Raw genomic sequence first — 25,100 nt, 5'->3', positions numbered from 1 at the left:
AAATAAACCTAGGCCAATATTAAAAAAATAATTAAGTGGCTTTACTTAAAGGATTAGTTCACTTTCGAAAAAATTTTTGCGGATAATTTACTCACCCCGATGTCATCCAAGATATCCATATCTTTCTTTCATTAGTCGAAAAAAAATTAAGGTTTTTGAGGAAAACATTCCAGGATTCTTCTCCATATAATGGACTTCAATGGCAACCAACTATACCAATGTTCAAAGAAGGTTCAAATGTCCGTCTCACTGCAGCTTCAAAGTCTCTACATGATCCCAGTCGAGAAATAAGGGTCTTATCTAGCGAAACGATCGGCCATTTTCTAAAAATAAATAAATAATAATAAAATAAATATAAATATAATATAATATAACGTGGCACATCTAGAGATGGTACAAGACGGGCATTTGTGGTTAAAAAGTGTATAACTTTTTTTTTTTTTTTTTTAGAAAAAGGCAGATCCTTTTGCTAGATAAGACCCTTATTTCTCGACTGGGATCGTGTAGAGACTTTGAAGCTGCATTGGGATGGACATTTGAACCTTCTTTGAACATTGGTATAGTTGGTTGCCATTGAAGTCCATTCTGTGTAGAAAAATCCTGGAATGTTTTCCTCAAAAACCTTAATTTCTTTTCGACTGAAGAAAGAAAGACATGGATATCTTGGATGACATCGGGGTGAGTAAATTATCAGCAAACAATTTTTTGAAAGTGAACTAATCCTTTAAGCTCTTTACAAAACAACAGAAGTAAACTCGTACTGTACCTTCCCGTCTAGAAGCGTTCCAAACACCAAAATAAATAATCCCTATTAAAGGAAGTGTTACAATTGAAAATACAAATGAAATTCATAAAAACACAGACATTAAGAATAGATCAATGAGCAGCATTACAGTAGAATGTTAATATGTTATAGATAAAAAAATCCATTGAAATCTACAAATATATATTTTTAAATATAGAGACAGAAAGTGATACCTGCAGTGAATTGAGGAGTGCAAACACCACATGAATGCCTAATTTACTGGACACCATGGTTCCAATTCCAAATCCCCATGTTAGACCAAAGATAGGAGTCAATATGGCCACACATCGGGCAATGACCACCAGGGCATGTTTCTCATCCGGTTGAGTTGTGGCACCAACTCCTCTCCTCAACATCTTATACAGAACCACAATCAAAACCACAAGGTTTATGGCTACAATAGTGAGAGCTGGAATCACAAATGCCAGCAGTGCCCTAGATTCATTCCAGTTCAGCCAGCATGCTAATTGTTTCGTGATATATTTCTGAGGTCCAGCTGTCGACGCAACAGTAATGACCGCTATGAACAAAGGTGCACCATAACCGACTATGAAGGCAATGGCCATCATTGTGGACCTTGACATTTGGGACAAGACCATGACTGTACGGTAAAAGAGCAGCAGCGCTGAAATTAACATCCAGAAGAAAAGAGCCAGGTAAAAAAAGTGCATGAAGAAAACCGCTGGACTGCAGCGACCCACTGATGTTGGTTGCTCTTGTTCTGCGACTGCGGCTCCAATGATAAAACAGATGTTTGCGATCAGCAGGGACACGGCAATGTTGACTATGGACACATGCCGTATGTAGGATGTGTCATTTCTTGTCATTGACTTCCACACGATAATCTCAATAATGAGGCACAAAATCAAGCTGGCCATTGAAATAGTTACACCAGTGTAAGTTATATAGGCTAAGAGATCACTTTTATCAGGAAATGGGGACATCAGGATTGAAAAAGAGGTTGTGTGGTCGCATTCACATGTAATCTTGCCCGCTTTGCTCCCTGAGGGTTTTTCTTTACATCCAGTGGAATCCCATGCGTCAAGACTGAAGTTCCAAAAGACACACTGAGGATTTCCCAAAGACGTATCAGTAATATCAAATGCAAAAGAAATGTTGTTAAGCGTTTCATTAACTTTAACAACTTTAACAACAACCACGTCTCCATTGATGCGCACATCTGAATTCCTACTGTCATTATTAGTATTACGAGTAGGTAGGACATTGTCAAGAGTTGAGAAGATTATGATGGTTATGGTAGTCACATTAGGAACCTGTGGAATGACAATCTCTGTAGTTGAGTTTGGCAGTGTTGATTCCATACTGAATGAGGTTGTAATTGTAGTTCTGTTCAGCTGAATGGATGTTCCAGTAAATGGAAAATCATCTTTGAGACGGTCACTTATCTTCTCAATAGCGTCCAGAAGTCGAATGCTGGTGTTTTCTGTGGTGTTTCCTTTATTCAATTCGTTCCATGTATCAGTGATGTTACCTGATACAATAATGTCCACTGTTTTTAGAAAATTCTGGAAATTGAATATAAAATTGTTTAATATGATGATATTTATCCCTAAAAAATTATAATATAATATAATATAATATAATATAATATAATATAATATAATATAATATAATATAATATAATATAATATAATATAATAGAGATACAATATAGAGAGAATGGCTGTTGCACAACACAATTACACTGAATCGAAACTCTAGGCATAGCTTCACATTTGGGCTGGGGGGGGGGGGGGTCAGACTCAGACCATGTTTAAATAACGGGCTTGTCTCTCAGTAGCGTAGCGTAGCGATGTATAAAGAACAGCTCACTCAGAAGTCACTTTCAAACCGAAAAGCTGTGGTCAACACTGGAAACCCCCAATTTGCATGGGGAAATCTTTCACCATCACGTGAAATTCCCAATCTCATGGATTCCTATTGAAATTACTATATTTAACCTGCAGAAAATTCACTGAACAGTGGTTAATATGACCACACTGCAATATCATTCTGCACTGTATAGCTTAATTAGTGTTGTACCAAAATCTTTCTGTGGCAAGCAGGGCGTGGCAGAGAGCTGTGGGAATGGAGCGTGACACACACGTCTCGGATCTCACAGAGGAGCTCCGGAAGGATTAAAGGATGAGAGAAGATCAGGCCTAGATTTTATGTTGTTGTTTTGTTTTAATTTATGTGGCAGTCATCTGTGAGGGGCTGCCGCTTTTCTTTCGTTTTGTTGTTTGTTTATTTTGGAATTAAAGTTTGTTGAATGTTCGCCGGTTCCCAACTCCTTCCCTGAGCCTTTCACATTGTTACACTCCCCTGCTCCTGATTAATTCAGTGGGGAGGCTGTTACCTGAGTGGTTCCTGTCTCTAAAGCACACCCCCACATCTAATCCTAATCCTTATAGGAAGATGTCAGGGAGTCATCAGCTGCATCCCTATTCAGAGGCTGCATCCCTATTCAGAGGCTGCATCCCTATTCAGAGGCTGCATCCTTCGAAGGTCAGACTAAGCATTGTTAAATGGGACAGTCTAGCCTCTGGGGTAGGCAAGGCTGTGAAGGATCCAACTGTTGTATCCTTAATTGCACGAGAAATGAAGGATGCATTTGGAGGCTGCATTTGAAGGAACCTTCGCATTGGGACAGCTTTCGTCTCATCGCTGTGAATGTGGCCTTCGAAGGATGCAGGCTCTGAATTGGGACACAGCTATCATCTCACAGGGATTTTAATACCACGGCAGTGTTACATTAAATCCTGGTTCAGCGAAAAGAGGAGATGTGTTCCGGCGCAAACGTTCCCTGGTGCTATTTTGCAGTTCCAGAAAACAATTCCGCCACAGACCAGGAAAAACCTAGACTAAAGTCAGTGGCGCGTTCAGATGCTATTTTTAGGGAGCATGCTTGGCCATAATGTAGTGTGTGCACAACGAGCATACACTTTGCTTCTCTCATCTACACACAGACGCAGCAGTTGCCATTTTTGCAAACCATACATAATTACAAGGAAAAATATTCTACAAGAGGGAAATCATTTTGGTGTCCATGAAGATAAAAAATAGGTATAAATCTAGCTTACACACCCAAATAATTATACGCCTGTTTAACCGAAGCTTATTTGGGTAGGTTTCTCCCATCCCAATACAATGGCACTTCTCTGTCTTTTACGGCCCTGATGAGAACGTCGGGGTCCTCGGCTGTGAATGCTCCTGGTGTGCGCCTGGCAAATCCGCTGTTATAAAAGCAATCTGCCATAGAACAAGCGCGCCTGCTTTTAAAGGGAATGTGAGATGACGCTGTCATTGGTTTATTGCAGGTTACACCCAACCACACCTATTAGTAATGTAGCTACTTCAGACCAACCCATTTTAGATTTGCGTCAGGTGCAAGAGTAATTTATCCTGCCGGTATAATAGCAACAGTGCCCGAGATCCGTCCACAAAGTTACTTAAACTAAACAAGGGCCCAACATCTGAAAATATCAAACCTCGAGGTGTCAATAGAAAACTGTACGCATGCTGATTGCAATATGTTAAGATATGATCTTTAAGTATGGATTTCTTGTTTAAAGAGGGAAAAATGGTCGGCGCGCCAGGCATGGTCGAAAGATTCGCTATTTACATGAAGGAATTTGATAGTGGAAAGGCCGAAGGCATCTCCAGAGCGCAAACAGAACTGCTCGTGCGCGAGGTAAAAGTGCGCAAGCAGACCATCTAGGGGACAAGCCGGATACCACCATATCTTTATGTACAAAATAATAATCTTTTACATTGTAATCCTTTTAATTTATAATTAATATTTGGCATGTTTGTGTGCTGCAGTGCGTTTAATAAACAGAATGTATGCGCGTTGTGGACCCACCTATAGGCGCACATTACATAACAAAAATATATATACTGAAACCTGGTCTAAAGTCAATGGCGCTCTCTATTTCTGTTGCCTCAAAATAGCAACACGACAATAATGCGCCAAAACACACCTCGTTTTCAGACCAGCATGCCCATGGGCGCACAAATGGGCGCAAATACATTTGCTATTTAAACAACGTGGTTCAGGATGTGAAAATTATTACTGCGTTGGACTGAAACTAACAAAAAACACTTGCATCGCGCTTGGGGCTGCATTGCGCCGGTGTAACTTTAGGGCCCTTTATCTCCTCTCTCTATAGACATACATTAAAAGAGAGAAAAGCTGCATATACTTTGAAAAGATTGATAAAAGTAAAACATAGTGCTATGTTTAAAGGCTAGATTTTATTTGTTAATGTATTAACAGGCTTGCAGGATTGCAAGCCTGTTAAAACATTAACAAATAAAATAAAACACAAATAAAAGTGTAATGTGACGAGCCTTTATGGAAGCCCTGAACCGCAAGGTGAGAAAAAAAAATAAAGAAAACTTATCTCGTTATTTCAACTTAAGTCGTTATTTCGACATAATATCTCGTTATTTCGACATAATATCTCGTTATTACGACATAATAAGTCGTTATTTCGACATAATATCTCGTTATTTCGACATAATATCTCGTTATTACGACATAATAAGTCGTTATTTCGACATATTATCTCGTTATTTCGACATAAATGGGGGGGGGGCGGGGGGGGGGGGGGCTACCCATAAACAAATTGCTTTCAAATGTGCAAAATTCAGAATTCAACGAATGTGCAGCAATTTGTACAAATAGAGACATTTTTGTGTATAAAAGACATTTTTGTTTTATTTTGTATTAGTCAGGGGTGCAAACACATGTATGGTCAAAAAAGAGAGAGGAAATCGAAGCCCTCGTCCCGCGGCAAATATCCAGATACTACATTGCCACCATCCCCAATCCACCCCTATAGGCACAGAGTCAAATGAAATTTAGAAAAACTATCTTGCACTTCTTCTTCTTGCTTTACTGCTACTTCCTGAAAACAATTTCACCTGATGATTTGAATAGCTCTTTTTGTAAAGAATTAATAATTCTAGGATGATTGGGGCAATTGTGTAGGGTAGGCCTAGTCAGTGCTTGAAGTGGGGGGAAAAAGGTGCCGGTACTCTCTTGCCTTACTCTCACCGCCTTCACCCAGGGCCGGATTAACAATTTCCTGTGCCCTGGACAACCAGACTCAAGACCCCCGTAGTTAGGGGGGTTCGTGGGCATGCTCCCCCGAGAAAATTTGGATTTCTCTGATCTACATATGTGCAATTTAGGACTTTTGAAGGCCAAAAAATTATAAGAAATAGGCTATCTTTAAAACCTTGTTATTAGATTATTTATCAATAGGCTACCTGCTCTCTCATCTTTATATTTATTTTCTCTCAGTCTTCTTATCCTGGACTATTTCTTCCCCTCCTAAAGCTGAACTTAGTCTTTTCATTTTCGTCTGTGTCAATGACGAAAGTAAACATAGGCTCAACAGATATATACGTTTTATGAATCATTTTCTTAGACAAGTTAATTCACTCAAGGCTACCAGGAAAGCTGTAGCCTAAGTCAGTATTGCCATTAGGAACCTTCTGCAAGCTTTGGAATTTGAAAACGTCTGTTTTTAAATGTTAAAAGTAATTTTAAATAATACAAATTATATATAATGTCATATTCTGTGTTAATTTTAACCACGAACCACGCGCTGTCACTTTAATTCAGCGCGTGCAGCACAGCGAAAATAGACTCGGTGCATGTGGAAATGATCGTTGGACTGCTGTATATGCACCGCTCCTGGAACGCATTGCCGGACCGCATCCGCGTGCAGTGTGAAAGTTCTAGTCTAACCTGTTAATATGGGTGCGAAAAAAAAAAAAGCTCCGCATACGCATTGCAAACGGAGTATATGTGAAAAAGCCTGCTTTTTAGCCTCTTAACATCCTTTAAGTGTCATTACAAGTGCACAGAAAATGTGAGTGATTCCTTCCGAGTGAACACGGGTGAATCTGACTGCAGTAGATGTTGCGTATAAACTCAAATAACCACAAGATTTTGACTGTTGATAGGAAGATGCAAGTGATTCGTCAAATATCATAATACAGGTTAGACAATAATAATAAAGTCCTAAGATTATAACAAATAACCACAAGATTTTGACGCCCATCATTCATATTAAATCGTCTATTCCAACATATTCCACCATTATTGTGGAGCGCACACTGCATGACAAGTCCAGAATTCCACTGTTGATAGGAAGATGCAAGTGATCTCGCCGGCGCCTCCATATTATGATATTTGACGAATTGCTTTGTTCCTTTTTTGTACGTTTTGGACAAAAGCGTCTTCTAAATATGTAGACTAAAATGTAATAATAATAATGAGAAGAATTATTATTATTATTATTAGAGTTTATAACTATAAATGAGTTCACTTAGTAATAGAGTAATATGTTTGTCATAATATAATTTAATAATATGATTTATCAATGCTTTATTTTTATAAACGCTTTTACAGTTTTGGATAAAATAGGCCTACATTTTTTGCATAATTTTTGCTTACAAATATAGCATTCATAAACTATTTTATGATAAACATATTACTGTCTTAAGTTAACTCATTTATAGTTATAAACTCAAATATTAATAATAACATTTTAGGCTACATATTTAGATGACGCTTTTGTCCAAAACTTACAAAAAAAAGGAACAAGGCAATTCGTCAAATATCAGTCATAATACAGGTTAGACAATAATAATAAAGTGCTAAGATTATCACAAATAAACAAAAGATTTTGAAGTGAAGAGAAGTGTCCTTGAGACACTAGCAGAGACAATATTTCGTTACACTTCGCAGTGTGTACCCAACAGGTGTCCAGATTATGAATGTAGTAGAGATGTTGATTGAAAAGTACCCATCCCGTCCGCTCAGTTGATAAACCGTAGGCCTACTCATGAATTCTCAAACTGTTTAACATTTGGCAATTACACATAGTTTTGTGCTAGTTTTGTTGTCAGTATTGCTCTTTCAGCCAGCTTTATAGTTTATCTAGATTTGGTTTATTTGTTAACTTTACACAACTCAATCGCAGATAGCCTATTTTGCTTCATGCTTGGTCATTATGGCCAGATCAGAAACTATGTTTTACTTGACTTGGCTTGCACTGCCTTATACCACTACTGCGGCTGTTATCATTTTTATTATTATTAGTGCAATTGCCAAATAAGTTATTTGACATTAATATGCAACGTTTTAGAAAAGTATAAATTAGTAGAATATCCAGTGTTATGAAAACAGTAGGTCAACATAACTACAATGCATTCTATAATTCCCGGTCTTATTCTGCCCTCTAGTGGCATATCGAAATTAATACAAACCTTAACATATTTACTAACAGACCAAACACAGTAAATAATCATACTAATAAAGTATATGTACAACAAAATCTGATGAGCTCAGAATATACGCGTTTAATTCCACATTAAGCAAATTGCCGAATACACTCAAATGAGATCGACTCAGACGTCAATAAATGGACGCGCAAATTATAATCACTAATACAAAATAAAACAAAAATGTCTTTTATACACAAAAATGTCTCTATTTGTACAAATTGCTGCACATTCGTTGAATTCTGAATTTTGCACATTTGAAAGCAATTTGTTTATGGGTAGCCTAAAATATCTGCAACATTTATCAAGTTCAAGGATAATTGTGCGTGCATTTCTTAATCAATATGATACTAAAATCATAATAAAGTATACTAAAAAAAAAATCAGATAAGTCCAGACTATGAACGCAAAGAAACTCTGTTTTACTTGACTTGGCTTGTACTGCCTTAGCCTAGCACTACTGCGACTATTATTATTATTATTATTAATACTAATATTAATTTAACTATTACTGTTGTTGTCGCACTGCATTCGTTGAATTCTGAATTTTGCACACATAATTGAAAGCAATTTGTTTGTGGATAGTAGCCTAAAACATATCTGCAACATTTATCAAGTTCACGGATAATTGTGCGTGCATTTATTAATCAATATGATACTAAAATCATAATAAAGTATAGGCTACTACAAAAAAAGTCCAGAATAGGAACGCAAAGCGTTTAATTTGACGTTAAGCATTTTCCTCCCATAGAAACTCATTATAAGAACGTTAAATGTAGCTTAATGCATATTAGAATGTCCCTTTATTATGTCGAAATAACGAGATATTTATGTCGAAATAACGACTTATTAAGTCGAAATAACGAGATAAGTTTTCTTTATTTTTTTTCTCACCTTGCGGTTCAGGGCTTCCGTATTTATGGATGTGATGTCTCATTAATAAAATTTGATGTTGTCGTTCCGGTGTCTTTAAATGTTTTCCCATATTCTTTGCATCTAGCCTATTTGACATGTTAATAAACCAAAATTAAAGAACATGTGGCACGGTTTCTCCCATTGGCTGGAAGCTACACCTATCAGCCAATGTCAACATTAATTTAACTTAATCATTAGATATGATATTGTTAAATTCAATTTAATACAAGAATAAAATGTCTACACGTAAAAATGTACATAAAAATTTGAATGTGAATATACATACCACCATCTCTGGCATATTGATATTTTGTGGCAAATCAGCAACTATAACGAGTATATCCACAATTGCTTGGACAGTAGCAGGAGACTGTGTTATATCATCACTATTGTCTTCTGTGACACGACTGAGGTTAGCCATAAACTCTGGAATAGGTATATCGCCCAAAATCAAGGACTAAATTGAAAGTACAAAAATACAATTATTAGAAGCTTTTAAAAAAGGACAGATGATTGTTCAGTAAACACATGACCAATAGATTACCGCAATGTTGCTTTTAATTTCATCGATTTCGTTGAGTACACAGTTGTCTCGTACTGTTATCCATTTAGGTGATTCACATCTGTAAGTTTTATTGCCTTTCATGCCATTTTCACAGATTCCTTTCTTCTCATCATTATTTTTTCCAAATCCAGGTTTTCCATTAATACAGTCATAATCTGGAGAAGAATTTGATTGAAAGTCAGAAGGAAACAGATTTAATTCAAGAATTATTGAATACATGAATACATCACATTACACTGTACATTTTGGGACTTGAAAGTACCCTTGAAAGGTGCTTCCTAGTTATTTCTGACGCTTCTGCAAAGTGTGGGTCAAATACAGTAACTAAATAGGACCAAAACAGTCAACACCACAAGATCAGGTGTGATGTGACCTAAAGAGAAGTCTGCTAGATCATTAAAATAATCCAATGCAATTCCATAACAGTAAAAAGTAATTTGATACAAAAAAAGAGAAACTTCAGGCTCACGTTCTCTGCTTGTCTTTACTTTGACGCTGCTCCTGCTGTAACTGTATTGAAGTAGTTGTGACAGACCCTTGAGACGGCATGTAAAGGTTTCCTCCAAGTTACAATTCCCACTTTTAATAGGATAGTTTAATGAGATACTGTCAAATCCTGATTCTAGAAAACATATTAATAACATGGAGGATTTTATTGAATGTTTAAATGACAACTACCCAATAACTTTTATAAAAATGTACTAATGATTTGTATGTACAACCTTGTACGATGTCATTCAGGACCCACTCAATACCGTAGCCAGCATAAACAGAACATCTCAGTTGTACAGTCCCGTCTTCACATGGAAAATTCTGGGACTCTTCACCCACATTGATATTGGGGCTTTGCTTAATAACAATGTTTTGCCACTGGATGTATGGTACCGTACTGTTTTGTATGCATGAGTATCGACCTGCATGTTGGGGGCAAAAACAATAAAAAAGAATAGACGTTAATTATTTTATAAAGTAAACTCAATACTTACATTTTCAAGAAACATTCTCTGTAAAAAAATTTATTCATACTTATGTATTTATTTATTTGCTACAAGAACAATACTTTGTAAATGTTCAGGACATTAACATCCTGTAAGTGTTGCTTAATTTTCATTGGTTGATTGATTTCATAATTATACTTAATGTTGATGTGACAGCATAATCTATGCCAAATATTGTATCATGTAGTATAATATGTTATTGAAAATCAGTGCTTATATACTTCAATCAAATTATTGTAAAGTATTATAGCAGTCTGCTTTTTAAAACAGGACTCTAAAAGCAATCAGGACAAAGATAAATCCCATGTCACTCACCACTGTCACTTTCACTAGTGTTTTTCACAGTGAGAGTGCTATTGTTGTTTGAAATGTCGTATTTTATTTTGTCCAGTGCAGGATCTTTGTTATTCACCATCCATGTTATTGGTCCCTTTGCAAAGTCTGGTTGTGTGCAGTTCAGTTCCAGCTTTTGCAAAGGATATTGTTCTGTTGTGGCCTTTTGTTCTGAAAATAAAAACCATACAACACATATCATCCAACAATGAACAAACAACATAATAAATATGATGGGACTAAGAAATGTGAAGGGTTTTACATTAGGCATTGACTACCCTTACCACTCCGAGCAAAAGCATCTCCAGCTAAATTGATTCCTTGTGCTTTTAGAGAGACAGAAACATCTGTGTATGCTGCTCTAAAATCAAGGTTGTTTGATGTTGCACTTAGTGTGTAGTCTGCTATAACACTACCAGGCCTGTGGAGCAAAACACAAACAACATCAAAATGAATACACTGTATTATCATTTTATTTGTTTGAAAAGTAGTGAATAAATGGAAATGTTGAGTGAAAAAAAGTTCAAATCTAAATGGTAGATCATACCTGAATCTATAGACTTTTGTAGAACCAGAAATGTAGCCTGTTAGCTTATTAGAATAACTTTTGTCAATCTGTAAAAATCAAAAAAAAAGGGGGGGGGGGGGGTACATATAATAAATATGTTTACATAAATAATTAATAAAAAAATATAGTCACACTTTATTTCTATGGTCCACTTTAGACATCACTATAAATAACTTCAACACCATGTCAACTTGCTCTCATTAGAGTATTAGTAGACTACAGTAAACTGTAAGGTTAGGGTAAGGTGTTAGGGTTTGGGTTTGAATTAGTAGAATAAGTTGTAGTTTCAAAGTTACTTTTAGTGAGTAGAATGTCTGTTGGGAGAGCATCGAAATAAAGTGATAAAAGATTTTAAGCAAACAGTCTACTAATACTCTAATGACTGGTAGTTGATATGTAGTTGCACAGTTAGAAGAGTGTCTTAAGTGAACCATAAAAATAAAGTGTTGCCATAAATATTATTTACAAACAAAAATAGCAAGTATGTTGACTTCTTCAAAGGTAAATTCAAGCTGTATTCATATTTGTATTTATACCAAAATCATAAAAAATCGTCTCGGTTAAGTAATGTAACCCTCATTTCCCTGAGTAGGGAACGGAGACATTATGTCAGTGACGACGAATGGGGTTTCGCTTAGAAAGCCTCTCACCTTCCGCCCCACCTCATGGGTATATAAGGAAGTACGCTGGCAACATGCAGATATGTTTCTTCGCTGAGGAGCCGAGACTGAACTCCGGCGAATGGGGTTCAGTGACGTCAGTGACGACGAATGGGGTTCCCAGTCTAATCAAGCCACTTCGGCTGTCTTCCAGTGCCCTGCGTAAGTCTGAGCTCCCTGTCGCGAGGCTAGCACGGATGAAGGACTCCTACATAACACAGGAATACCAAGGTACACTGGGAATCATATCTCAGTGGAAATATGCAAGAGGAGGCCACACTCCGGGTGGAGTGGGCTGTCACACCAAGGGGGCAAGGTCGACCTTGCTGCTGGTGGCCAAAGCAATGGTGTCCACTAACCAGTGAGACAACCTTTGCTTGGAGAGAGCCTTTCCTTTCAGCTTCCCACCATAACAGACAAAGAGCTGGTCTGGGGTCCTGAACACTGCGTTCTGTCTACGCAAGCACGGACTGGCGTGTACTGGACAGAGCAGTGCCAAGGCTGGGTCTGCCTCCTCTGAGGGCAGCACTTGCAGGTTCACCACCTGGTTTGAAAGGGTGTGGAGGGAACCTTGGGCACGTATCCAGGCCGGGGTCTCAGCATCACGTGAGAGTAGGCCGGCCCGAATTCCAGGCACGCTTCATCAACCGAAAATGCCTGCAGGTTCCCTACCCTCTTAATGGAGGCCCATGCAACCAGGAGCGCTGTCTTCATTGACAGGAACTTAAGCTCCACTGATTGCAGAGGCTCAAAGGGAGCACTCTGCAGGGCAGTTAACACCACTAAGAGGTCCCAAGAGGGAACGAGAGGAGGGCGAGGAGGATTCAGTCTCCTCGCTCCTCTCAGGAACCTGATGATCAGGTCGTGCTTTCCCAGAGACTTACCTTCAACTGAATCGTGATGTGTGGCAATAGCGGCAACATACACTTTCAGGGTGGAGGGAGACAGCCCTCGCTCCAACCCTTCTTGCAGGAAGGAAAGCATGACACTGATCGGGCATTTCGTGGGGTCTTCATGACGGGAAGAACACCAGTTGACGAAAAGGTTCCACTTCAACGCATAGGCATGTCTAGTGGACGAGGGTGCCTTAGGGTGCCCCGTCTCTGAGAAAGGAGGTCCTTCCTCAGAGGAATTGGCCAGGTGCTGTCCGAGGAGAACTAGTTCGGAGAACCAGGTCCGGTTGTGCCAATAAGGGGCAACCAAAATGACCTGCTCCTCGTCCTCCCTGATCCTGCACAGGGTCTGTGCAAAAAGGCTCACTGGGGGAAACGCATACTTGAGGAGGCCCCGCAGCCAGCTGTGCGCCAGAGCATCCGTGCCGAGCATGCCCTCGGTCAGGGAATAAAACAGGTCGCAATGGGACAAGTAGTGGGAGGCAAACAGGTCTACCTGTGTGCCCTTGAACTGATCCCAAATCAGCTGAACCATCTGGGGATGGAGTCTCCATTCTCCAGGGAGAGGCTGAACCCATGAGAGCTCGTCGGCTGCACAGTTCAGGTCTCCTGGAATGTAAATGGCTCGAAGCAACCTCAGATGCTTCTGACTCCATATTAGGAGGTGGTGGGCGAGTTGCGACATATGGCGGGAGTATTGTACTGTTGCGGTATTGTCTGATCGGACTAGTACGTGCTTGTTCTTGAGCAACGCACGGAAGCGGTGCAGAGCCAGACGCACTGCCAGAAACTCGAGGCAATTGACATACCAAAGGCGCTGGGGTCCTGTCCTGGAGTCGGCGGCAGCATGTCCATTGCACATGGCGCCCCAGCCCGTGGTGGAGGCATCTGTCGATTCAACAACATGCCTGGAAACTTGTTTTAAGGGCAGTCCGGCCCGTAGAAAGCCGAGGTTCGTCCACGGGGTGAAGGTCTGACGGCAGGTTGGAGTCTCTGGAACTCGGAGCGTGCTGTGTTGCCATGCCCACCTCGGGACTCGATCGCGAAGCCAAAGCTGAAGTGGTCTCATGTGAAGCAATCCGAGCGGCGTTACTGCGGCTGCGATATGCCCCAGGAGCCTCTGAAATAGTTTCAGTGGAACCGCACTCTTTCCCTCAAATTGACAGAGGCAAATCAGCAGTGACTGCGCACGTGCGCGCTCGCTCATAAGCCGCGCGCACATGGCGACCAAGTTGATTTCCATTCCAAGAAAAGAGATCCTCTGCACGGGCAGAGTTTGCTCTTCTCCCAGTTGACCCGAAGGCCCAGACGAGCTCGGTGCCGGAGCACTAGGTCCCTGTGTTCGCAAACCTGATCTTGAGAGTGAGCTAGGATCAGCCAGTCGTTGAGATAGTTCAGGATGCGAGACCCCGAGTTCCCATAGAGGAACAAGGGCTGCCTCGACGACTGGGTGACGAGGAGACAGGGCTAACCCGAATGGGAGAACCGCGTACTGGTATGCCCGCCCCTCGAAAGCAAACCGTAGGAACGGTCTGTGTCGAGGTAGAATGGAAGAATCGATCGCTGCAAACCAATCCTGTGGCCGCACACATAGAAAATGCGTTTGGCATTGGCATCCTGAACGGCAGCCTGTGAAGGGAGCGGTTCAGGACGCGGAGGTCCAGGATTGGCCATAATCCACCGGATTTCTTCGGGACAATGAAGTAGAGGCTGTAATGCCCAGACCTCATTTCAGCTGGAGGGACAGTCTCGATCGCACCCTTCGCCAGTAGGGTTGCAAACTCCGCTCTTCATAGTGAAGCGGCCTCCCCTGAAGCGGGGAGGAGACCGTGCAAACTGAATCGAAGCGGAATGACCAGCCCGGACGTGGATGGCATAGCGGCCCAGTGTGGGGGCACGGTCATTAGCCGCGTCCTGGCAGAGGAGGCCAGGGAAGGAGCAGCGTTCCACGGGGGCCTGCTCTGGCAGGGGTCTGGTGACAGAGGGGAAGAGATTTGCAAGACTCGTGAGTGGCGCACACTGTCATCCACAGCCTCTTGGGGCTCAGAGGAAGGGGCATCAGTTCTTGAAACAAGAGATTCTCGCCCGACCCTCCACCGGGGGAAGGAGTGGCCCTGCTACCAGCTCCTTAGAAGAACTGAGCCCCAACAGGAGGCGGCCTCGGCGGGACACAAACTAAGGAGACCGCATGGACGGATGACCGTTGGTGCAGAAGGCCTCAGTCTGCTTCTGGGGGGGGTCGAAGACTGTAGGGTACAGTCCTCAACCACACTACCGAGGAGCCCAGCCTGGGACATGCGGGAGCTGAGAAAATGAATTCTCAGTCCCCCTCACATCAACCTGGCTGAGCCCATTCCTGGACCACACTTGTGGACATCACCTGGCCCAGGGATCATGCAGGTACCGATGTCGCCCGTAGAGCGAGGTCAGTAGTGTGCATGGCGGATCGACCAGCCCGGACATGGGAGGCATAGCGTCCCTGCGTGGGGGCGTGGTCGAGTTTCGCATTCTGTCAGTGTTGGCCAGGGAAGGACCAGCCTTCCACGGCGGCCTGGTCTGACAGAACTCCTGGGTCAGCACTGCCTCGAAGGCAAAGCCAACACACAGCACTGCATGCCTGTGCCACGATAGTGACAGAGAACATACAGCCCATGATCACCACGCGATCGAGTGCAGCGAAGGCGGAGGACGCCTGGGGGCCGCGATAAGTCACAGGGGGCTCTCACGAGCCAGAGGCGTCCTGATGCACGTCTGGGAGAAAGGCACTGGGGGCGAGTGCTGTAGAGCAACACGTGCCCAGGAACCAATCATCAAGCCTACAGGGCTCGGGGGGAAGGCGGTGCCACTCCAACCGATGCTTTCAGCTGCCCAGGAAAGCATGGACATCAGCTCTGGATCTGACTCGACTAACGCTGACACTCCCGAGGGAGGCAACGCAGTCGAAACCAGAAGAATTTCCAGAGGAATCAAGCCCGCCTTGTGATGCTGTGAGTGACATGACACCATCTGCTGGAGCCCCGAATGAAAACACTGGGTCCCCGAGAGGAACTAGGCACACACGGAAGCCCCACGGTTTGTGATGTGGAGGGGGGCATGGCCCGAGGAAATCTCGTCGGTATTATGCCACACCATAACCCTCAGATCACCCTGGCCACCAGCCAAAGTATCCCCTCTCGAGGAAGAGATAGATTGGGGTGTGGCAGAGGGGACTCTCACATGGAGATCCTTGAGTCTCGATCAATAAACATTGCGATGTTCATGTTCCCGCAATGAAAACATGACTCATCCACGAGCGCTGCCGAGCGTGATTAAGCCCAACACACAAACAGCGCTCGTGACCATTAGGCAGATGAGTCACGTGCCCACATCCAGGAAATAGATAGAGGATCTTTTAGAGAGAGGAAAAAGCTCAGCAGAGTACTGAAGCGCCCAGGGAGAAACACACACACTGTTGGCAGATCACTGAACAGATCAGCAGCAGGCAATGCGATCTCGCTGGAACGCGCCGTCACACCAACACACTGAAGAGCCGCTCGTCTCGTAGAGAGAAGATGATTCATAATGGCTTGTAGGAGTGAAGAGATCTTGGCTCCGAAGCGAAAACATATCTGCATGTGGCCAGCGTACTTTCTTATATACCCACGAGGTGGGGCGGACTTACGCTATTCAAATTCCGCAGACCCATGGCATTTTCTTGCCATTGGCTCGTTTTGTATACTCGAAGGTGAGAAGCTTTCTATGCGAAACCCCATTCGTCGTCACTGACGTAACTCGTAGTGACCATGAAAGGGAACAAAAAATTACACAAACAATATATTTCTTTGAAATATGAAACATGGAATACTCACTGCTGTCTCAATTTTTCTAGATAAATCTTCGTAATTCTTGTTCTTAGGGTCAGTAAGACTGGAGTCAAAACTCATATCTAATGTCACTGACATTCCAATAACTGTAAAACAAGTGTACATTTATGTGTATTGCATCAACAGGACAGTAACAATCCTCAGTACTAATAGTATCTAGTTGCTGGTGGTATAAAGATTTATCCCCCTCAAAAATATTACCTCAGACAATAAATGAAAACAATTATTTTCTGTTATTATTGTTCAGACACCAAATTACGCACACATCATTTATGATAAATGGAAGCTCAAGCATGAACCAATGAGGTTTATGCTTGTGTGTTACGCAGCCCGTTTGAGCTTCCGTAAGAACCAATGAGGTTTGTTCTTGCGCATCAAGCAGTTGAGCTTCTGTTTATGTCCCCTGATCAATGTTTATATGTGAATAAAAGCCTGAATTCAATCTGTTCGTCATATAAAGCGATTGTGTATCTTCAGAAAATTTGGACTAAACCGCTCAATTCATATGGATTATTTTTACGATCACTTTATGAACTTGAAGCGTCAAAGTGGTAGTTGCATAGCTGCCAACTGAGGTACAGAAATTACTTGGATTTTATTAAAAATAAAAATAAAAATGTAATTTAAAAAAATTTTTTTTGGCAATTCTGATCTAAAGGTTATTCTCCCTCGTACCCATCAGCGGGTTCTAATGGTATATTGCGGCCAAAAAAGTAATCCTCCTTAATTGGAGATCTTCACAAGCCCCTTGCTTTCAGAGATGGTTAAATGAGATATAATAGATATATATTAAAAATGGAACAGCTACGTTTTAGCAAGCTCTGCTTACAAAAAAAGATGTGAAGCCACAAGGGGACCTCTCTTGAGACTTTTGGAAGAAGTGTAATGACAAGATATTCTGTGAACCTCCCCTTCTCTAGCTGATTTATAAAACAATACAATTTCATTTAAGGCTATATTTATAATCATTTTCTGTATATATTTGCTAAATGAGGCAGTCCAGTTCATATATATATATATATATATATATATATATATATGAACTGGACTGCCTCATTTAGCAAATGTGTATGTGAATATATATGTGTGTGTGTGTGTGTGTGTGTGTGTGTGTGTGTGTGTGTGTGTGTATGTGTGTATGTATATATATATATATATATATATATATATATACATATATATACGTGTGTGTGTGTGTGTTGTCTGTTACTGTTTTTGTGTTTGTTAATAAAACTTCAAACTATAATTAAAATTAAATAATAATAACAAAAAAATTCTTCATTTGTTCTGAAGATGAACGAAAGTCTTACAGGTTTGAAATAACATGAGGGTGAGTAAATTATGACAGAATTTCCATTTTTTGGGTAAACTAACCTTTTAAGTCTGCATTGAATCAACAGATTAAAGCAACATTTCTCAATACTAATACCAATCTTCTCCATCATCACATACAGTTGATGTGATATTTCAGGTTCACTTTTACTGGGCATACCTGTTGTTGTTGTTGTTGTTGGTGGTGGTGGTAGTGGTGGTGGTGATTGTGTTGATGATGGTGATGGTGTTGATGGTGATGTTGATGATGGTGGCATTGATGTTGATGATAGTGTTGATGCTAATGTTGGTGATAGATTTGATGTTGATGATGGTGTTGTAGATGTTGAAGATGGTTTTGATGGTGGTGTTGATGATGACAGCATTGATGTTGATTTTGATGTTGGTGATAGTGTTGATGTTAATGATGGTGTTGATGACGATAGCATTGATGCTGATTGTGATGTTGTTAATGGTGGTGTTGATGATGGTGGCATTGATGTTGATGGTGGTGTTGATGATGGAGGCATTGATGTTGATGGTGGTGTTGATGTAGATGATGGTGTTGATGATGGTGATGCTGGTGTTGTTGGTGATATTGATGATGGTGGCATTGATGCTAATGTTGGTGATAGAGTTGATGTTGATGATGGTTGTGGTGTTGATGATGGTTGTGGTGTTGATGTTGGTGATGGTGTTGATGACGATAGCATTGATGCTGATTGTGATGTTGTTAATGGTGGTGTTGATGATAGTGTCACTGGTGGTGTTGATGGTGGCATTGATGTTGATGATGGTGGTGTTGATGTTGATGGTGGTGTTGATGATGGTGTCACTGGTGGTGTTGATGGTGGCATTGATGTTGTTGATGGTGGTGTTGATGTTGATGGTGGTGTTGATGATGGTGTCGCTGGTGGTGTCATTGATGTTGATGATGGTGGTGTTGATGTTGGTGATAATGTTGATGGTATTGATGTTGATGATGCTGTTGATATTGGTTGTGTTGATGGTGGTGTTACTGTTGGAACTGAAGAAAATTGATATGACTTGGTTTGAAAAAATTCAGTATATTTCATATGTGAAACTCTTTAAATCCTGTAAAATCTTTATAAAGATACAGATATCAGCATTAGTAATTAAAAATCTTACTATTCTCTATTAAACTCTACAAAAACCCCTCTTATTAGTCAAGGTAATAATACACAAAATATATAGATGTATAGAATGTATAGAATGTGTTATTGCTGCTGACAGGAAGACTTGAGTTTGTTGCAGTAAATATATATCCAAACATGAGCAATTGTAACTTCCAAATTGCTTTGTGCAGTTGGAGATTTACAAATTTGAACGGAACACTTTACCATGTTTTTTTGGACAAATGTTTTTTAAATACCACAGTGAAGCTTCAAAAGCATGGAAATCATCATGTTATTTTGCTATTTATCTAAAAATTATATAGTTTCAACTAAGTTTAATGCATTAATAAAATGGTAGTTAATACAAAGCTTTTTAATATAAAGCATTTTTCAAATTATAATTTTAATTGTATTTTTTCAATGTGACCATGGGGGCAGAAACATTTATGATGTAGCCATGACCTTACTAGACCGTCTCATTCTAGTGTTTAAAGCTGAGGAGAACTCTAGCCTACAAGCCTCTAAAGGACTGGACAGGAAGGACACAGCCACACTAGGATACAGCCTTCTATTTTTAGAAGCACCCATTTATTGCTGTTGTGCTCACTGTGTGAAAGTGGCCTAAAAATACATAAATGGGTCCAAGCAATTGTAAAAACTGTAACATGTTAACATGGGGCATGGGAGCTCTCATTGGCACCCTCTCCAGGTTGTGACACCCTAGGTGACTGCCGAATTGGCCTATGCCTAAAAACAGCACTGGTCACATATAGTAGAGTCACATGAAAATAAAATTTTAGTTTTTTTTATATTAACAGTCCATATTAACAGTTCAGTTTATGGGATTACCTTCTTTTAACTGGCAGAACTGTCCATCGATTGGAAGAGCATTGATACATGTACATGAACCATCAATGATGTCATCGCAGGCCTTGTATGAGTGACATGTGTCATTTGGCCAAACAAACAGACCCTCACATTTACACCGATATTGTGTTTCATTCAAAGAACACACTGGAAAGCAGAATAAAAAAAAAAAAAAAGTCATTAATTTTTAGCAGTATTCATGGTGTATAAAATACAGGTCAAAGCAGAGACAGAGCTCATACCAGTAGTTATGTTGATTTCTGTTATGTTAGTGCTGTCATTGATTGTGTAGGGAAAATCAAAAGACATCCAATAATTCATCAGCTGATCAATGATGGCAGCATTCTCTGCATCTATCTGAATTTCAGTTTGATATTCAGTCAGAACTGAAGTCACTGTAGTAAATATAAAAAGAATTAAGAATATTCACTCATCTTTTAATATGCATAAAAAATTAATGCAGCTATCTAGACTTCAGGATTTAACCAAGGGATAGGTCACCAAACTGTTAAATTCTGTCATAATTTATTCTGCCTTCATTTATTTATTCTCCTATCATTTATTCTCATGTTGTTCCAAAACTGTAAATGACTTTCTGTAGAACATAAAATATATTTTGAAAAATGGCATAGTTTTTATTTTATTTTTTTCATACAATGGAAGTCAATGGGAAGTCAAAGACGGTTTGGTTACCGACCATCAAAATATCTTCCTTTATGTCCCACAGAAGAAAGAAAGTCATACATGTTTGGAACGATGTGAGGATGAGAAAATTATGACAGATTTTTCAATTTTGTGTGAACTGCACCTTTTAGTCAGATGTTTTATGTACCTGTTGGTTGTGCACATGCTGTGTTATCTTGTGGGAAAAGGATGAGAATGGATTAGAAATATTTTGTGTACAGTTCATGTAACAATAACTGACCCACAGGTGTTTTTGTATAATCACAAACAGAAATGTATAAAACTATTTTACTTGTTATCTCTGGTTGACAGAACTGTCTATCACTTGGAATATCATTGATGCAGCTGCATGTGTTGTAAGTGATGTCATCACAGCTCCCATATTCTGTGCACTTCTCACACGGCCAGAAATACTGATCCTCACATACACACTTGTATCCACTGTCATTGAAATTGCACACTAAGAAAGGATAAAATTAACGTAAGGTCATTTTTAACATCAGAACTGCTATGTGATCAGAAGCTCATGAAGGTCATGTGATGTTCTTCACCTGTCGTGATGTCCACATCTAATACTTCAACCAGCTCATCTAACTGAAGTGGAAATGTGATGTTCTTAAAATATCTCCTCATCTCATCGATCACAGAGATGCTTGATGATTCCATCTCAATTTCAAACAATAAGTCTGTGAAGGGAAGTTCTGTGGCAGAGACAACAAGCTTACAATCATTGCAAGCTTAGTGTTTATACATTGCATTTGTCATTTCAATGTACTTTTGCAATACTTTATATTTTTTATTACAATATATCAATTTATATAAATAATTATTTTAACAATAAAGCAGTGTTTAAGTACATACAAATAAGCAGTCTACATATTAAGTGAACAATGTTCATTAGTATTTGTCAACTCCTATTCGTGTAAACACTGTAAAAACACATGTTGTTGTCACCTTAAATTGTAGCCTAATGTGAATCATAATTTTTTCTTATAAAATACATTTTAATGTAAAAATATGTACAAGTCTGTTAAATATGATATAGATTTTCACTGTAAATTACATGCATGTGCAGATTTATAATTTTTACATTAATTTTTGTTTTTTAACTGTAAAATGACCTGTTAAATCTAATAAATTATGTTAACGTAACCAGTTAAACCATTAATCATTGTAGCATTATTTTCTTTTAAAATCACAAACTTTTTTACATCTTTTTTGTGTGCATTTGCAGTTGGCTTGTTCGGTCATCATGAGTCTTACCGCTCTCCAGCACACACACCTCTCCATCACTCGGAATACCACTGATACATCCACATGAGCCCAAACTGATGTCATCACAGGCCTCATACGTCTTGCAGTTGTTGTATGTCCATGCATAACCATCTTCACATACACACTGGTATTTGGTTACATTAGGCTGGCACACTGATGTAAATATAACAGAACTGGTTAACAACAGTAAAGATGAAAATTGGCAAATTCAGAGAGGCTAGCATTAGCGAGCTAGCTTTGAAAGCATGAGTTCCCGCCCTCCCTTCAGAGCATCTCCAAAGCCACGCCTCCCCCAACAACAACTACAGTTATGACATGTTTTGGTTCAGGGGGAGCTGTAAAAGGTGGCTGCTGTTTGTTTGCTGTGCTCAGAGACTGTCTGTCTATAATTCTGCATAGCCTGACAGAACGCGATGACATGTGATGTCGGCGCGAGCAGGGTGCATGGAGATATGGAAATACATAAGACCGGCAGATAGGGCATCCTATCATCACATTTTTTTTGTTCCTGACTTCCCAGGAAGATATGTACATTTTTTCATATTAAAGGGATAGTTCATCTAAAAAATTAAATTCTGTCATTAAAGGGGGGTGAAATGCTCATTTTCACTCAATCTCCTGTTAATCTTGAGTACCTATAGAGTAATATTGCATCCTTCATATCTCCAAAAAGTCTTTTGTTTTATTATATTTTTAATTGAGAGATTGGCTGTACCGAGTCTTTCCGGAAAAAAACGAGCAGCTGAGGGCGGGCCGTGTGGGCGAAGCTTAGCTGTGCTAACGCGCCGAGCTAGTGACAACACACAGAGACATTTGTTCAACAGTTTTACTCACCGTCCGGTTCCAACGCACGACCGCGAAACTTTATCATTGTGACTGCTCGATCCTTAAGCATTAGACGATCTGCAAATCCATCGATCTGGGCTTTGTTTATAAAACAATCATCGTCGAAATGCAGGGACCACAGTCTTACACAACTCTTTATGCTCAGGAAAACAAACTCCATCCATGGGTCCCTTAACGCTGGGTTCTTTGGGAATCTGTGCAGGGTTGACTTGCCCTGGCAACCAAAAACACACTTCTTTGGTGACCATGACTTCCCAAAAGCCGGGCAGGGCGCTTTGATGGCGAACTGCTTTCACTCTCTTGCTCTGGTCTACGAGTGCGTGCGCGCGTGCGTCTTTCCGGGGGAAGTGCCCTTTGGACCCATATAAGGAAATTCCGCCCAGAGAGCCATACTCGAAAAAAACTTCCCGAAACTTGTGACAAACCGGAAGGACAATTTTTGGAACAAAAATACTCCTTCAAACGTACAACTTAACTTTTGAAACTTTGTCCATGTTTAGCATGGGAATCCAACTCTTTAACAGTGTAAAAAACTCAGTATGCATGTGTTGTGGAAAAATTCATCTTTTCTTTGTATTTTATTTTCAATGATTTAACAAACGAATGCCATGCGTTCTTTGGCTGTATTTTGAGTTTCTTTTATGATATTGATACAGCTGCAGGGTGTGTGTGTGTGAGATTTCAGAGGTAAGGAGATTCCCGTGCTGGGGAGGGGTCAAGGGGGGTCCCTTTTGTTCCTTGTGCTGTTAAGGGTGACAAGAGATAACACTATAAAAATGCTGGCCAACCTCTGCTCTGGGTCTCACTCCGCCTGCAGCTGGACTGTGGATGGACTGGGAACATTCTTGCAAGAATAAATATCTTTTAAGGACAATTTGAATCCTGATGTCTCTTATGCCTGATGCTATTTTGTTAGTTACTTGTTTTTGCCTCAACAAGTTGGTGTCAGAAGTGGGATCCATGAGGTGTCTTCTGGCCCTGAGAAAGCGTATTGACGGACTGATCACCCTAAAGCACAAAAGGCTTTAGTCTTACCTCGCCGAATTGAGAGAGAAGAGCCAAAACTGCTATCAGGGCCAGGAGGAACCCACTGGATTCAGAAAGAACTCGGAGGCAGTAAAAGCATCTAGGGTAAGAGACAGTTAAATTATTTTGATAATTGTGAGTGAACGTGAACCATATTGGCTGAGTTTTGCTTTTGGGTACGAGCGAGAGGTGATTCAGGGGAATCACAATTTTTTTGGGGTAAGGGAAAGAATTGATCTGAGGAATTCGGATCAGTTTCTACCTCACTTAGCTCGTTGGTGGACGGAAGGGCCACAGGTGATTCAGGGGAATCACAGATTCAGGGGAATCACACTTATTGATTAATTAGTTTTACTTAAAAGCGCTAGTAACCCAAAAAAAAAAAAAAAAAAAATTAATCGATTTAGGTGGACGGAAGAGCCACGTCAAATCAGAATTAATCGAGCGCTGGAAAGTGCTTATAGGAAGTTTTTGAGTGAAACGTAATTACAAACCACCCGACCGATCTTGGGGTAAGGGAAAGATTGGGTCTGTCGAAGACGTTTGACAGATTCTGTAAGACACGTGTCGAATTGTGAAATCCAGAAAAGAGGAACTCAGCCAAAAATGGGGTCATCTAACAGTAAATTAGATATTTTTTACACACCTATTTTGTGTCGAATGAAAAATTACGGCTAGAAATGCATGCAAGAAATTGTGGAAACGGATAATTGTTTAACAAAAAGGTTGTTGTAGTCGTGTTCAGCATGGTTGTAAAACTGTGAACAGACAGTAGTTTGTTGAACTAAAGAAGATAGGGAAAGATTGTTTTTCCTGATGGAAATTATAAACAGAGAATTGTTGGATTGCAGATAAAAGAGAACAGATGCAGAAGGAACTGGCATGTAGGGGAAGATAGGATGTTTTTCCTGATGGAAACAGTGAATTGTTGGATTGAACAGATACAGAAGGAAGTGGCATATAGGGAAAGAGTGTTAGATAAAATAAGGCATTGAGTATGATTAACAGGGATTAACATGATATAAAGATTAGGAATCATGTACGCAAATGTAAG

General features: G+C 40.2%; 1 protein-coding gene across 2 annotated transcripts in view; it reads right to left on the bottom strand.

Annotated features, from left to right (window-relative positions):
- LOC308698234 (adhesion G protein-coupled receptor F5-like) overlaps positions 1-23,334 on the bottom strand; it is a 30,770-nt gene extending 7,436 nt beyond the window's left edge. The window contains exons 1-18 of one of the 2 annotated variants that reach the window (XM_081378149.1): positions 23,009-23,334; positions 22,163-22,327; positions 21,451-21,600; positions 21,192-21,359; positions 21,048-21,074; positions 20,458-20,610; positions 20,198-20,362; positions 18,394-19,239; positions 16,887-16,987; positions 11,466-11,533; positions 11,203-11,339; positions 10,901-11,089; positions 10,310-10,501; positions 10,057-10,209; positions 9,567-9,742; positions 9,309-9,479; positions 979-2,331; positions 767-808 (exon numbers count right to left, since the gene is read on the bottom strand). In XM_081378149.1, coding sequence (XP_081234275.1) covers positions 767-808; positions 979-2,331; positions 9,309-9,479; positions 9,567-9,742; positions 10,057-10,209; positions 10,310-10,501; positions 10,901-11,089; positions 11,203-11,339; positions 11,466-11,533; positions 16,887-16,987; positions 18,394-19,239; positions 20,198-20,362; positions 20,458-20,610; positions 21,048-21,074; positions 21,192-21,359; positions 21,451-21,600; positions 22,163-22,327; positions 23,009-23,180 — 4,428 coding nt within the window. In that variant the 5' untranslated portion in view covers positions 23,181-23,334. The remainder of the gene's footprint in view (positions 1-766; positions 809-978; positions 2,332-9,308; positions 9,480-9,566; positions 9,743-10,056; positions 10,210-10,309; positions 10,502-10,900; positions 11,090-11,202; positions 11,340-11,465; positions 11,534-16,886; positions 16,988-18,393; positions 19,240-20,197; positions 20,363-20,457; positions 20,611-21,047; positions 21,075-21,191; positions 21,360-21,450; positions 21,601-22,162; positions 22,328-23,008) is intronic. The other variant, XM_081378150.1, reaches the window with a different exon arrangement.
- Between the last annotated feature and the right edge of the window lie 1,766 nt (positions 23,335-25,100).

The sequence above is a fragment of the Scardinius erythrophthalmus genome (genome assembly GCF_964197995.2).
Source record: "Scardinius erythrophthalmus genome assembly, chromosome: 11".
Lineage (NCBI taxonomy): Eukaryota > Metazoa > Chordata > Actinopteri > Cypriniformes > Leuciscidae > Scardinius > Scardinius erythrophthalmus.
Note: the sequence above shows the minus strand (reverse complement) of the source record. Positions and strands in the feature narration are given on the sequence as shown.